The sequence below is a fragment of the Carassius gibelio genome, chromosome A25 (assembly GCF_023724105.1).
Source record: "Carassius gibelio isolate Cgi1373 ecotype wild population from Czech Republic chromosome A25, carGib1.2-hapl.c, whole genome shotgun sequence".
NCBI classification, from domain to species: Eukaryota; Metazoa; Chordata; class Actinopteri; order Cypriniformes; family Cyprinidae; genus Carassius; species Carassius gibelio.
This window is the reverse complement of record NC_068395.1, coordinates 7378321-7392709: the sequence shown is the minus strand read 5'-3', so window position 1 is coordinate 7392709 and position 14389 is coordinate 7378321. Positions and strand designations below refer to the sequence as shown.

The following is a 14389-nucleotide window of genomic DNA, read 5'->3' as shown; positions in this document are numbered from 1 at the left end:
CAGGCAGGTGAATTTGGTTGGAGCTGAACTCTGCAGGGATGCGGGTCTCCAGGGCTGACTGACTGACTGACTGACTGACTGACTGTCTGACTGACTGTCTGGATGGCATTGTTCATTCTGAGTTAAAGGTCTAAATAGCCCATCATTTATCTTTTTTTATTAAATTGTTTGTTCCAGCATCAGATACTATTTCTTTTTCTATTTACAAGAGCTTAATATGAATAAATAAAACATTTTTTTCCCAAAGAGTAACATAAGCACATATAATTCTTCATTCATTAAATTAAAAGTAATAATAATAATTACATTTACACAGTACCAAAATAACATTTTATGTGAATTATGCCATTTTTGTTTTTTACAGCAACACAAATGATCATAAATATGCGTTTGTTTCATTATGATAGTCAACAATCATTTGGTAGCCAAAACAGTCCAATAGATGTAGCAGATAATGGATGCAATGATTGTGTTAAATTTTGATTCATTCTTATTCATTGTTTTGTCTTTTTTGTAATTTGAGATGAAGTTGTGTAATGCAGTGTACATGCTTGTGTGTGTGTATATATATGTGTGAATGTGTGTCAAGTTTCATTAGTGGAAAGTTGTTCATTCCCTGTCAGTCACTGGGAGTCGCTACAAGAGGGAGGGACTTAAACACGGAGGGACAATGCTTGTGTTTTTGCAACGGCCCCTGAGTGGCTGCTGGCTCTGTCGGATCTCTTGTGCCTGACTACGGCCGCTGCACACATTGTCAGCGTGCAGACGGGGGAAGTGGACGGCTGGATCTGCCCGGTCAATGCACTGACAGAGGTAAGAACTTGATTATCATCCTCTCAAACAGAGTTCCTAACTTGTGAATTGGTCAAATATGCAGGCTTGCGTGAGGGGGATCTGTTTGGGGTAATTGTGGAAAGACTTGTGAGGGTGCGCTTAAGGATTGGGAAGGGGGGCCAGATCTCACTTGTCTATGTTTTGGCAGTGGAGTGGCATGAATAGAGCAGGGTTGAAAGAAAGCAGTGCTGAAGCGAAAGGCATGCTCAGAATGCCACTGGGCTCCAGAAAAGCCAGACGAGAGGAAGAGCATAACAATGAAAAAGTGTAAAGAAAGCCTGCAATAATAATCTATAATGAGTAGTTTCAACCAGTTTTAGTGGAATGACTTCCAGTCAGAACTATTTTAAATATACTATTTATGTATGCATCTTTATATCCCTTATTTGAGAATATGTAAATTATTGCATCACTTTACAATAAGGTTCCATTTGCTAACATTAGTTAACTATATTAGTTAATGCATTAACCAATTAACCTTTTTATAAAGCAGTACCTTAAATATTTTTACAAACTATTTTTCAAACTGCAGGACCATTTAAAGTGAGATAAAAATAAATAAAAAATAAAGTGGTAATTTATATTTACAGGAAGATATAGACATTCCTTCATGCATATATAAATTTTCACAGGTAAATCTAGAATAAAAGATTATATGTAGTCAATAAAAGCTTAGAAAGTACATCTTTTAATGATGTTGTTGATGCTGTGTTGAAGAACAGGAAGTCATGTTGATAAGCCCCTGACATAGCTCTCTTCTCTAGATTAATTCAAGAGGTCACAACCTCATTAGCAGCAAGATTAGAGAGACTTTAAGAAGGAGGATGTTCTCTGTTTGTGCACTGTAGAAAAGGTTCTACGGGGGGTGCTAGAGGTTGCTAAGCACCCTCAAATCAAATCAGTATCACCCTCGGTTAATTCTATAATAATGACATTTCATTGTAGATTTGGCTAACTATCCAGTGCTTTATGGTTTGTGCTTTGGGAATCTGTTTCTATTTCAACATCTTTTGGAGCGTTGAGCAATTCTGCCAATCATACACATATCTGTTCATTTCTTATATGTATATATATATATATATATATATATATATATATATGTGTATATATATATATACATATATATGTATATACATATATATATGTATGTATGTGTGTGTGTGTGTGTGTGTGTGTGTGTGTGTAGTGAGAATGAGAGTGAGAGAGAGAGCACCCTCACTAATTTAAGAAGCATTTGATTTGATTCTGGAGCTGAGCCTGAGAAAAACACTATCCAGAAAGTGAAATCAGTGCTTGTAAAACAAATGTAAAGTCTATTTTTATTGCAGAAATATTGCGTTATACCAAAACATCATCACAGATGTCCTGAATTGTATTTCAATTGTGTCTTGGCAAGTTTCAAGGTGATTTATATTTACCAAAGACTTGCTGTTCTCCCTAAAGGGAAGGGTGTGAAGGTGAGCACGCCGTGGACAGTTTATCCTGAAACTTTTGCGGCAGAGAGAGGAGAATTGGAGGAAATCAGTTAAAGTTTGGCCAAAATGGCCGACAAGAAAGTGAGGTAAATTTTCCACTGATGTCGTATATATGATTTGACATCCATCTAAGCTGTTATATTGACATGTTTTTTTGTGTTGTTTTTGTTGTGCATGTGCGTGTTTGTTTCCTGGTGTTCACAGCCTCCCTGCTAAGCTGATTAATGGGGGCGTGGCTGGACTGGTGGGAGTGACCTGCGTGTTTCCCATTGATCTCGCCAAGACCCGCCTCCAAAATCAGCAGAGTGCTCGTGTTTACAGTGGAATGTGAGTTCAACATCTTTATGAGGTCCCATAACTATGTTACATTGCATGTGCCCAACTTTGTTTTGGGTTCTCTTGTTTTGCAGGTGCATAGGTTCTTCACTGGCATCTATGACTGCATTAAGAACCTTTCACATTCATGGAAACTTTGAATGTTATTTATTGTGGAAAACGATTATTTAGATTTTTAAATAGTTCTTCCATTTAAATGGTCATGTGTATACTCGTTTTTGTGCACTTGATTTAATTTTGTTTTTTAAACCTTTCTGCATCTAAAAAACTACTGTTTATGGTTTCACTCAAAGTGAATCACGAAGGCAGCATGTGTTGGTGATTTATTCTGGGCGGAGGACTTTGTCTTGATTTTACTGAATGACTCAGATGATGCAAAACAACTTGAATCACATGCTTTTGCATGCTTGATCTGTTCATGCTTCCGAAAATCCTTTAAGTAGCTTGCTCTTTATGCATGTGTGATATCTTTGAGATAAAGAGAAGTGCTCTTTTTAGTGATGGTAACAAGCGAATACCCAAGTGGTTTGTGGGCAAGAGAAAGGCTGTATTGTTTTAAGTTCTTTCTTCCACACATTACTCACTCTTCTAAGAATGTTTTTGTGAATGTCTAATTTGGCTGTTCATTATACACAGATTTTACATAGTTTTTTCTGGTTGTTTTGGGTCACCAAATATTATTAAGGAAATTTACAATGCATTTGAATGAATTGTGAATTATTATTTTTTGCATTTGAATAAATGAATCACTTCAGTTAGCATATTTCATAACCAAATTGGAGTATTTAAACTAATCACACAGAACATTTCTCTCTTATGAAGGTTGGACTGTTTGACAAAGACAATAAAAATGGAGGGCTACTTTGGCATGTATCGAGGTATGAAGTTTCTTTTCTTGTCTACAGTGCCGACTTGGGTTCTAAAATATTGATAGTTTTAATCGTTGACCGGTTCTGTTATATGTTGCTTTTGTTTATGTTCTGAATTTCACTTCACTGTTTTTCTCTCAGGTGCAGCTGTGAATCTTACACTGGTCACACCAGAGAAAGCCATCAAACTGGCTGCCAATGATGTCTTCAGACAGAAGCTCTCCAAAGATGGGTAATCTCCACTTTTTATCCATTTAAAAAAAAAAAAGCATTTTCCCACAACACTCCCACATCTGATATTTGTCTAAAAAAGCTATACTGATTTAATTCACACAGTATGTTTAAAGCATGTGTTTGATTTACTAAATGTATGTATCGATTCATTCGTGAATTGGGGCACATTGTTGCACTGTATAATTCTGATTCACTAGAAATAATGGGGACATTAGAATCAAAAGGAATAAAACGCATACAAATCAACATTCTGTCATCATTTACTTTCATGTTGTTCTAAACCTGTATGACTTTTATTTTCCTTTAGAACTCTTTATGATTCACTAAAATGAATTGACTCATTAGAGTCATATGTTCGGGAATCAGACCACTCTTGTTGCTCTGTATGTTTCTTACTAAAAAGAATCAGGTCATTAGATTCATATGTTCAGGAATCGGACCGCTCTGGTTGCGCTGTATGTTTCTGATTCACTAAAATTCATTGACTCATAAGATATATTTGTTTAGGAATTATCTGCACTGCTTGCACTGTATGTTTCCGATTCATTAAAAAGCTGTTCACTGAATTAGTTGAAAATGACTCCGTGGGTCTGTGCATTCAGTAGTGGTGTTGAGAAAACTCTGTCAGAGTTTACTGTGGTTCTTAACAAAACATTATCTGTAAGCTATTCCACAGAGACATTCAGGTCACCAGCTGACTAATGCAAGCAATTATTTCTTTGGTAAATGCAATAATAATCATGTCTCATCTGCCCCAACTGTCATTGTACAGAAAATTACCTCTGTGGGGGGAAATCCTCGCAGGCTGTGGAGCCGGAACCTGTCAGGTGGTAGTCACCACCCCCATGGAAATGCTAAAAATACAACTGCAGGATGCTGGCAGGTTGGGTAAGTGTGTTTATTATGCTCCCATGAGTGTCATCCGAGGTATGTAGGTCTCTATCTCAGGATGCCTTACTAAGTACAAAGGCTAGCCAGAAATAAGCTGTTTGAGTTGGAGGGTGTCCACCAAACAGCAGTTCCAGTTTTATTACACTGAAATATAAAGATGATATTGTAGAAATGAGTTGTCACCTCTCCACTTTTGTCTTTACAAGCTGCTCAGCGGACTGTCACTGCCTCTGCCGCTGGTCCGACCCCTTCACTGGTTGCCTCTCAGTCAGCACAGCCGAGCACCAATGCCCCTCCTCGAACCTCAGCGACCCGTATCACCCTGGAGCTTCTTAAGACTCGAGGCCTCAGGGGTCTTTATAAGGGTGCTGGTGCTACACTGATGAGGTAAGACACAATCACCTATTTGACCTATAAGAATATAGACTATAAGGAATACTTTTGATGTTGTCAAGGAATATCCTCTCATCATTTACTCCCCCAGACCTGCATAACTTTGTTTCTAGAAGGGAACAAGGATACATATTGAACATCGATTGAATTGGAGCTTTCAATGTCAAAAAAGAAACCAAAAGCACAGGACTCATATGCTTCTTCTGAAGTAATATAAGTCATAATTTAATGACGAATAGACTACATTTTAAGTTGTTATTCATTCAAATCTTTCTCTCCGGTGAGCAATTGACCACGATGACTGGTTAATTGAATAGAATTCAAGAAATAAAACAGTCTGAAGTCCGAAGTTGTGCTCATTTTCTCTATTTATTCGTATTTCCAAGTGAAATGCCTCCTTGATTGAGAAAGAATGTATTGTAGGACTTGATTTGTTCATAAGGAATTGTTTTGATTCAATTTCAAAACTTAATGTGCATGGATTATTTATAATAAACACAATATTCTATAAAAAAGGTCAATCAAGAATAACCACAATATAGATAACTATAATATTATCTACACTGATATACAGTAGTTGTTTTTATCATTCAACAACTGTAAAAAAGCTCTCAAAGTAATTGAAAAAAACACCTCTGAAAGTAATTCCAATTATATTATTCCTCTGTGTCATTATAATTATATTTGTGATGTGGAACTTGACATCCTTACTGAAGAATGTAATTGAAAAAACAACTTAAATTTAGGTTTGTTAATCTAACTATTGCCTGACTTATAGTGCATGAGCCATATGGACATTTTGAATGAAATTCTTTGGTGTCTTTTCAGAGCCCAGTCATCATTCACTGTCATTATATTGTAAAAGAAGCCAAGCGATTCTTTACAAATGCACCTTTTGTGTTCTGTAGAAGAAAGAAAGTCATGAAGGTTCAGATGACATGCCACCCTTATAAATAATATCAGAATTTGAATGGATTAGTGAACTCTCCCCTTTAGTCAAATAACTAAACTATGTTAGTGATCAACATCCAGATCTTTTGATGCTGTCTTAACTAACTTAAGTGATTGCTCTCTCAGCAAACATGCACTTTTTTGTTACTTAAGGATGGATGTACATCACAGTAACCTTTCACCTTTAACACCTCCCACACAAATAAACCCACTCACCTATCAGATAAGCCCCTCCCCCGCAGGCTCCCTGCAGACTGTGATGTAATCCCAGCTGAACTGGTGTAACCTGCCAGCTGTCAGTTCTGATCTGTTATTCATTGCTTCTAATTAACCGTCGGCGGAATTCTCTTCTTAATGGAATTCTAATGAGAACTCAATCTATCTCACTCTGTTGTCTCTCATCTGGGGCTTACAAAACCTAAATCATATTTTTATATTTTATAATTTACTGACTAAACTAATCAGACACAGCAATCAATCATGATTCATCAATAACGTCCTGCAGCTATGGCTATGGCATTCTATGGCTCTATGTCTGTTCTTTGTTCAGGGACGTCCCGTTTTCCATGATCTACTTCCCGCTGTTCGCAAACCTCAACGCCGTGGGCCGAACTGAGGATTGCCATAGTAACCCCCAGGAGCGGGCCCCCTTCCTGCAGTCTTTCGTGGCTGGCTGCACGGCCGGCTCAGTGGCAGCAGTAGCTGTCACTCCCCTGGACGGTGAGATGCAGGCAAGAGAGGAGTAGAGGAACACAGTTTGCTCTCTCTCCTTTAGAATTGTACGCAGATAAAAGTCCCATTCAGTTAGTCAGAGTCACCCAAGCCTATATAAATCAGTGCTAATCCCGTGTTAGTACCACTGCTGCACTGCTGAGAAACTGTGCATAGGTGTCAGTTAAAGTTTTAGTATGGCTAACAGATGCTACAAATTTATTTATTTACATCTGAATGTGTTGTGTTACTTATGTTTTAATATATTGAATACATATAACTATATTATACTTTTTAATATATTATTACCAAAATTGCTTGCTGCATATATATAATATATATATGCAGCAATCAATTTTGGAAATAATATATTAAAAAGTATTATATATATATATATATATATATATATATATATATATATATATATATATATATATATAGTTCTAGGTCTCAGTAGTAGTTAGTAATATTAGAAAAATAAAGTATGTTATTTTAAAATCTGTTATTTTAATATTATTTATATACAGTACTGTTATATTTGTTATATTTTAATATATATATATAATTCTAGTTGTGAATATTTTGAAATTAATATTTCTGATATTTTTTTATTTTTAGGTGAATTTTATTTTGTGAATTTGTTGTGATTTTATTATTTATTGTATATTTATAGCTTTTATTAGTTTTAGTTTTTTTTTTTAGTTAACAATAACAATGTTGCATTTAATAGATAAATTGAATATAATTTAAGGGAATGCTATATTTGCCAACATATTTGCAATGACAGCTTGCAGAATAAAAACAAATTTTCACTTGTATATATACATTTAACATTTGTGCAAGTAGTCAAAATACTTTAAACATTTCTTTAAAAAAGTACTGATTAATTCTACTTAAGATTATTTACTCATCACTGACGATTAACCAGTTAATTTAAATGATCTTTAAGAAATGTGAGCACAAATAATTAATAGTGATCAGCTTTTTTGTTTGTGATGAATTATGGGTACACTTTTACCAAAATATTCCCTCAGGTCACTCCCAGCATTTCATAAAGCCACATAATGAGTATTTTGTTTCTGAGTGATTAATTAGTCAAGTCATTAGTCTGTGACAGACTCCTGCTGTGATTTGTAGACTGAAACATTTCATTTGCTTTGAAGAACGTGCAAAGTTTGCTTTCATGTTCTATTCAGAAAGCATTTTATTTATAGCTCATCTCTACATTTATACCCTTCAATGTCTATATTTGAAGATTTGTCAATACTGTCTGTAATATTACATTGTCTAGAGGCCCAAAAATAGACTCACAGAAAACATATCATCCAGTTTTCATAACTTAATTAGAGCATACATGTTACAGCATGGACACAGATTCTAATTAAAGTCTATGTGCTGAAGTCCTTATGCAGAAATATCTAACTAATGTTACACTAACATAGCTTGTCACAAAAACAAGCTAGATATTTATAACCTGTTTAATATAAGGAAGATATTTTCAACAGTTTATGGTAGCCATCGACTTCCATAGCCTTCTATTTTTGTTTGTTTTGTTTTTTTCATTATTATAGAAGTCAATAGCTGCTGTCAACTTGTGTTCAGCAGACAAAAGAAAGTCCAAGGGTTGTAACTGCAAAACGTTATCCTTTCAAACGTTTTGCTGAATTATTCTTAAATATGAGCTGTTTGAAAGAACCAAATCGTAACTCTGTTATAACCTGCATTTGGGAAACCAGATCTGAGAAGTTAAAATTAGAACCAAGAACAGTTTAATATACACCTTATGCTAAATAGAAATATTGAAATTAATGCATCTATTAATATTTGTCATGTTCAGTTATAAAGACTCGCCTACAGACTTTGCAGAAGGGGGAAGGAGAGGACTCCTATAGAGGCATCATTGACTGTGCACAGTAAGCTTTATATTTGCACATTTTGACTTTTTTCGTGTGTGATAATATAAAAACGACCATATTCATATATCTAAGTTTTTATATGGCAGTCACTTCTTTTTATCCACAGACGCATTTTAAAACGAGAAGGACCAGCTGCGTTTCTTAAAGGAGCAACGTGTCGAGCTTTAGTCATCGCTCCACTCTTCGGCATCGCTCAGGGTGTGTATTTCCTGGGCATCGGCGAGCACGTGCTGGGGCTGCTGGGATAGCAGCAGGTGACGTTCCCTCAGTAATCATACACACAGTACTGTTTCTACATGGGCCAAGGGATAAAGATGAGTGATAAAGGAAGGTGTGGTGATGGAAAAAAAGAAGGTTCCAGACTTTATTTGCGATGAGGTAAATACTGAGAGAAATTCACATACCCAAAGGAGGTTCAGACCCTTTGGGAAAACAGAGGCTTGTGTAACGCTAACATAAAAGCTTATATTGCACACTAACTGTTTAAGTACCTAAAAACTAAAAAACAGGGTTCTTTAGGTAAGACAGGGTCCCGTTCTGACTAATCTGACAGGGTTTTTTTTTTTTTGTCCTCCGTGTCTTGTCCAATTACTATTGTTTTTAAGCCGATAGTTACAATGAGTTTTAAACCAACATGATTTGTGATAATTGATTTATTGATAATTGATTTATCGATGTGTATTTAAATTGCAGAAAGGTATGGAAGCCCATTTTCACAAAGAATTGGACAATTGGGATTTCCCCCCCCCCTCTGAATTCTGAGTTTACATTTCACAATTTGTTATTCCTGCACCAAATTAAAAAATACAAAAGGCATTATCTCACAATTTTCAGTTTGTCTTAGAATTGCAAGAAGGAAAAAAAAGTCTGAATTTTGTGATAAAAAGTTTCAGCTACCTTTTACATTTTTTAATGCTGTGGCAGAAACAGGCTTGCATAGAAGGAAGACTTGAATCAAAGTTGAGATGGATTTGTATATTCTTAATATATGTTTTGGCTCTCTACTGTTGATTACCACCCATTTAAACAGCAAAAAGTAAGCAGAAACTGGGTTTTGTGTCTGCTGACCTCATCTGGCTGCTTCTCTCAGTAAATCTCAGTCTCTACACGTGAAGAGACTGCTGGACTTCGCAGTGGATGCCTTGTCCTCCTGTTTTATGTTCCTCTGTGGGATTAAATTCCTTGTAGACTATATAATGTTGGCTAATTTTTTTTTAAATTCTTCTTTAAATGATTTTGTTGAGTGCACAATAAATTCAAAAGCATCAAAGCCTTATCCATGCCACTCAAGTTATGTATATATAGTTTATTCTTATGTAGAGAATTTGTGGTTAAATTTATTTTTTTTTTTTCACATTTGGTAGAAAAAGGGTAAAGTGAAAAATAGAGAAATGAGATCTTGAATAGTTTCATTTTGAGTGTACTCCTATAGAAAAAGAAATTAAAAATTGCTGTTATTAAAAATACAGTTTTAATAATACCAAGAATACGATATTTTTCAAAGTATGCAGTGGCATATTCCTGGAAGACAAGATTTGGTTTCTGATAAATATTATCTCAGAAGCTTCCTATTCATATATTATACTAAATTGTAAAGCAACAAGAAATCTGTAAATTTAAATATGCAAGACTGATATCTGCTTATTAATTTGTTCACTGAAGAATGTTTCTAGAAAACATGGTCTGGATTCATCTGGTAATGCAAAATATCCTTTGTGGACCACAACTGATGCTAATTTGCATCTTGTATATTTGAACTCCACAAGAGGGCAGCATGTTTTTAATGTTAGAGGGATATGTAGCATCTTTAAACCTCTTTCAGATTTCTGACTTGATGTAACCAATAAGCAATGTTTTGTTTCTATTGTAATGAGCACAGAAATGCTTCAGAATAAAAATAAAATATATTTATTTCGCTGTAGCATAATGCAATTGAACTACTAATGAAAACACAAAGACATGCACAGAGGCATCCATATTTTTTAGACATCGAATGAGGGTAAGGTTGCTAGCTTAGCTAACAACATTCAAGGAAATAGCATAAAGCTCTTTGTTTAGAAAGGCTGAGATAAGATTTCTGGTGTCCACTTTCCCTACAGATGACATTATTTTCAAACAGAAAGCACTCAAACACTCAAAGGAGAGGTACAAGGTAACATAAGCACACATAATAAGCTTTTCACTTCAAACTACTTTCTTTGGCATGTTTTTTTAAGAGAACCAGCAAAAGCCCACAAGAGTGCAACTCATTGCTGAAACATGATTAAATGAATTGCAACAGAAAATCCACAAAGTGACCTTAAAAAAAAAAAAAGAACTTCCCATCAAACCTCGTCATCACTTTATCAGGGCTTCAGAATTTCACCGTTCTCTCAACTACCGATGATGCATATTTAGTAATGCACCACTAGTCCATAAACTTGCGGTTCTGGTTCGCACCAAACAGCTGCACTCTGATCTCAGGCATCATCTGTGAAAGCAAAGAATATGAGAACCTGAATACAACAAACAAAACAAAACAGCTTTTATCCTGTTTCTTCCTGTTCTACAATGTGATTCGTTTCTCTACCTGTTGCGATAGAAGGTCCAGTCTGCTCTCCAGTGTGTTGGACACTTTGATTTTGCCATCAGCGTTATAGACTTCAACACCTCCTGAGCTGAGGATGCCAAGCACGGAAAATGAACATATCTAATTATGCATAAATTAGCCTTTTCTAACAAAGCGGAGTGTATAAGTGATCTTACATGTCAGGGGACAGGAAGCTGTTCTCATCGATGCGCACTTCAATATTATGCTTTACTGTCTCTTTGTAAATAGGGATGTTTTTCTTAACAGCAGCCTATAATGAACAGGTATATCAACCTCTTTAAAATGTAAAGGGTTTGTATAGTTGATATACATATGTTGATGGTGAATAGAGCTCACCTGCACCATCGCTACATCATCCTTCCTGCACCGAATTATAACCTTGGGCTCCAACAGCTGATAAAATCCCTGCCGAGGCAAAAAGAAACGGTAATAAAGTAGTTATTATAAAAATAATTGTGAAATATTATTACAATTTAATAGGATGGTTTTCTATTTTAATATAATTTAAAATACAATTTATTTCTGTGATTCAAAGCTGAATTTTCTTCAGTTATTACTTCGGTCTTCAATGTCACATGATCCTTCAGAAATCCTTCTGATATGCTGATTTATTATCGATGTTGCAAACAGTTGTGCTGCTTAATATTTTTTGGAACCTGGGATAATTTTTTCAGGATTCTTTGATGAGTAAAAAGTTAAAAAGAATGGCATATATTTAAAATAGAAGTCAGCTGACCTGTAACACCAAGCCTTCCAGCAGTGTGGAGTACTCATTTGGGTTTTTGGCAATGTCGGCCAGCCGTTGTCGTGCTTCATTAAGGAGATCCTGCAAAAGAATCACATGAGGAAGATAAAGGTGAGATTTCTTGCGATTTTACAAAAGTATAGCCTATAGAAATGTCAAAAATCACATAATCATCATACCTTAACCATGTCATCACGGGCTTTGAGTACCTTCAGTCTGGCCTGGTTCATCAAATTCGACATTTGGCTGTGGATTTGACCAGAGACGTTGTTAAATAATCTAAAGAATGACCCAGGTTACTCATTTAAAGAACTCCAACTCACATTTTCTTCTGTTGTTCAATCTGTTTCTCTTTCTTCTCATAGTACTCCATTATTTTCAACCTCTGAGTCTGTACCAGTCGTCCCTTTTCAATATTAAACTCTTCTTCTGCCTGTGAAAAGCCAGCAATACACATGATGCTCTAAAAATGCTATGACAATTTCAGACCATATTCATGCACTTATGCTAATCACTGCATTTATATGTTACCTTCGCATCAATTTCTTCTGCCTTCTCATTGGCTTCCTGTTCAATAAAGGCCATCATGTGTTTGAGCTGGAGAGATGCAAGGAGATCAGTGTCAATAAACGAGCAAAACAAGGTTAAATTAGAATGAAAGCCCCTCTGATCCTTTATTCAGATGATGTAATGAAATAAAAGGGGATGAGGGAAACTGATGTGGAAATGAGACTGAAAGTGTTGCTTCAGTGCTTATAGGAAAGTCCATGGATGTGAGCTGGACAACTGAAAGAAGAGCGATTTCCTCTTTTGCCTTCATAATACACAGCGTTAAACAATCACAGAATATTAATTAATTGCTAAATCTAATTTGGTAACTCTCAAAGTGAATGGAATATAAAAAGATGTCTTGCTAGGAGTAGAAGATAATAAGTAATAATAAAGTAATAATGAATTTATTTATATACACCTTTCAAAACACTTAACCCACCTTGCAAAATATATATACACATTTATAGCAAATATAACAAACAACATCAATTCAGATTTATTAAAACATAATCCTACCACTAAATATTATATTATTAAAAGAAATTAGACGATTGCGTTTACGTTACATATTTAAAAAAAGAAAATGGTTTACAATTAACTGAATATCAGTTCAGAATATGCCAAAATAATGACACTTTGTTAAAAAATAATGTTGTTTTTATTAGTTACTAGTTTATGAAATTATATTTAAATGTACAGTATAAAATTAGTATCCTAAACGTAAATCATCAGATTCGTGCTTGTTTCGTTATAAAAGTCATTGGACTTCAAAAGTGCACCGTATACATGTAATGAGTCTTATAACAGATATTTCTAAACTTAGTCTAACGTCACCTGATCTGAAACATAATGGTTTATTAAATAAATTCTAAACTTAGTTTATGAACTTCTGGTTTTCTTACCTGTTTCTGAACAGCGGCATCGCTGAGCGCCATGGCTGATGATTTGAAGGCACTGACTATGATCTGAAAAGAGATTTATCACAGGAAAGATTTATTATTAACTTTAGAACTACTAAACTAAACTATTCACTAATTTTAACTGTATGATTAAACTATGCAGGACGAACGAAACTACACTTCCGCCAAGCGTCAGCTGACAAGATGAAGGCGTCACGTGATATGATGCGTCACGGCCAAGTTAAGGTTTTTTTTTTTTTTTTTTTTTTTTTTTTTTGGTGTGTGTGTGTGTCTGTACCTCTAAACTATATATGATCAGTGGTCTGTACCTCTGAACTGAACTGACAGTCTCTAAAATGACCTACACATTTTAGATGTGTATACACTGCATACACTGGGTCATTTCTTCCTGATAAAGTTATTTTGTGAAAAACTGTGAGAAAATAGATTTAATCCTGTTAAACGTCCAAGACTAAATATTATGATAAAATGTGATTTATTAAAATGGGAAACCCTGTTGAGCCCCATGATGTCTCATAGTAGCCTAAAATACTTTTTTCTATAGACATATACTTGTTACAAGTAGCATTTGTTGTTACACTGTACATTTCCCATTCAAACTATTGCTTACAATCCAACTAATGCGAGAGATTTTTAAGTTAGAGACTGTACATTTGTGACTAAGAATTTGTGTTGGAGCAAAAGATTAATGATGCCAATATAATTTCTCCTTTTGAACCAGCCTCAACATGAGCTGTTCTGAAGGCTCTGTGTATCTTGCATTATACAGATTATAAAGTAGATTTTATGTGAGCTGAAACTTTTTCTTTGTTGGAGTCACTGATAAACAGAGCAATGCAAACCTGGTACGGATACACATACAGAAGTTGGATGCATCAGGTCACAAATGGCATATTAACCTGCATCAGCACTAATATTAATGAGAACTCTACTTTATCATAACCAGAACAGGAGAACATGAGAGTCTATCTA

The 14389-nt window shown here is 35.1% G+C and overlaps 2 protein-coding genes across 4 annotated transcripts; one reads left to right on the top strand and one right to left on the bottom strand.

The window, feature by feature from the left end:
- Positions 1 to 25: 25 nt before the first annotated feature.
- On the top strand, positions 26 to 10521 carry LOC127946809 (mitochondrial glutamate carrier 1). 3 transcript variants are annotated; one of them, XM_052543578.1, is made up of 11 exons: positions 26 to 128; positions 624 to 813; positions 2278 to 2395; positions 2514 to 2636; positions 3468 to 3523; positions 3656 to 3746; positions 4521 to 4636; positions 4846 to 5026; positions 6534 to 6703; positions 8532 to 8607; positions 8717 to 10521. In XM_052543578.1, the coding sequence occupies exons 3-11, from the start codon at positions 2376 to 2378 to the stop codon at positions 8856 to 8858; spliced, it is 975 nt and encodes a 324-aa protein (XP_052399538.1). In that variant the 5' UTR covers positions 26 to 128; positions 624 to 813; positions 2278 to 2375; the 3' UTR covers positions 8859 to 10521. The 3 variants fall into 3 exon arrangements, with proteins under 3 accessions (XP_052399538.1, XP_052399539.1, XP_052399540.1); XM_052543579.1 differs by having other exon boundaries at positions 63 to 128; positions 590 to 813; XM_052543580.1 differs by lacking the exons at positions 26 to 128; positions 624 to 813; positions 2278 to 2395 and having other exon boundaries at positions 2720 to 3523.
- Positions 10503 to 13613, bottom strand: LOC127946810 (V-type proton ATPase subunit E 1). Its single transcript, XM_052543581.1, has 9 exons — positions 13400 to 13613; positions 12477 to 12542; positions 12269 to 12378; positions 12125 to 12191; positions 11937 to 12026; positions 11537 to 11605; positions 11356 to 11450; positions 11180 to 11267; positions 10503 to 11080 (listed from the first exon to the last, which is right to left on the bottom strand). Exons 1-9 carry the CDS (start codon positions 13430 to 13432, stop codon positions 11018 to 11020), a joined length of 681 nt encoding a protein of 226 aa, XP_052399541.1. The 5' UTR covers positions 13433 to 13613; the 3' UTR covers positions 10503 to 11017.
- Between the last annotated feature and the right edge of the window lie 776 nt (positions 13614 to 14389).

Bases quoted from the DNA above. Each gene is read 5' to 3' on its own strand.
- LOC127946809 (XM_052543578.1), top strand. From the start codon at position 2,376: ATGGCCGACAAGAAAGTGAG. The intron at 3,747-4,520 runs GTAATCTCCACT...GTCATTGTACAG, and splicing joins CAGAAGCTCTCCAAAGATGG to AAAATTACCTCTGTGGGGGG. The intron at 5,027-6,533 runs GTAAGACACAAT...TTCTTTGTTCAG, and splicing joins GCTGGTGCTACACTGATGAG to GGACGTCCCGTTTTCCATGA.
- LOC127946810 (XM_052543581.1), bottom strand. From the start codon at position 13,432: ATGGCGCTCAGCGATGCCGCTGTTCAGAAACAG. The intron at 12,027-12,124 runs GTATGATGATTA...ATTCTTTTGCAG, and splicing joins CCCGTGATGACATGGTTAAG to GATCTCCTTAATGAAGCACG. The intron at 11,081-11,179 runs GTAGAGAAACGA...TTGCTTTCACAG, and splicing joins TGGACCTTCTATCGCAACAG to ATGATGCCTGAGATCAGAGT.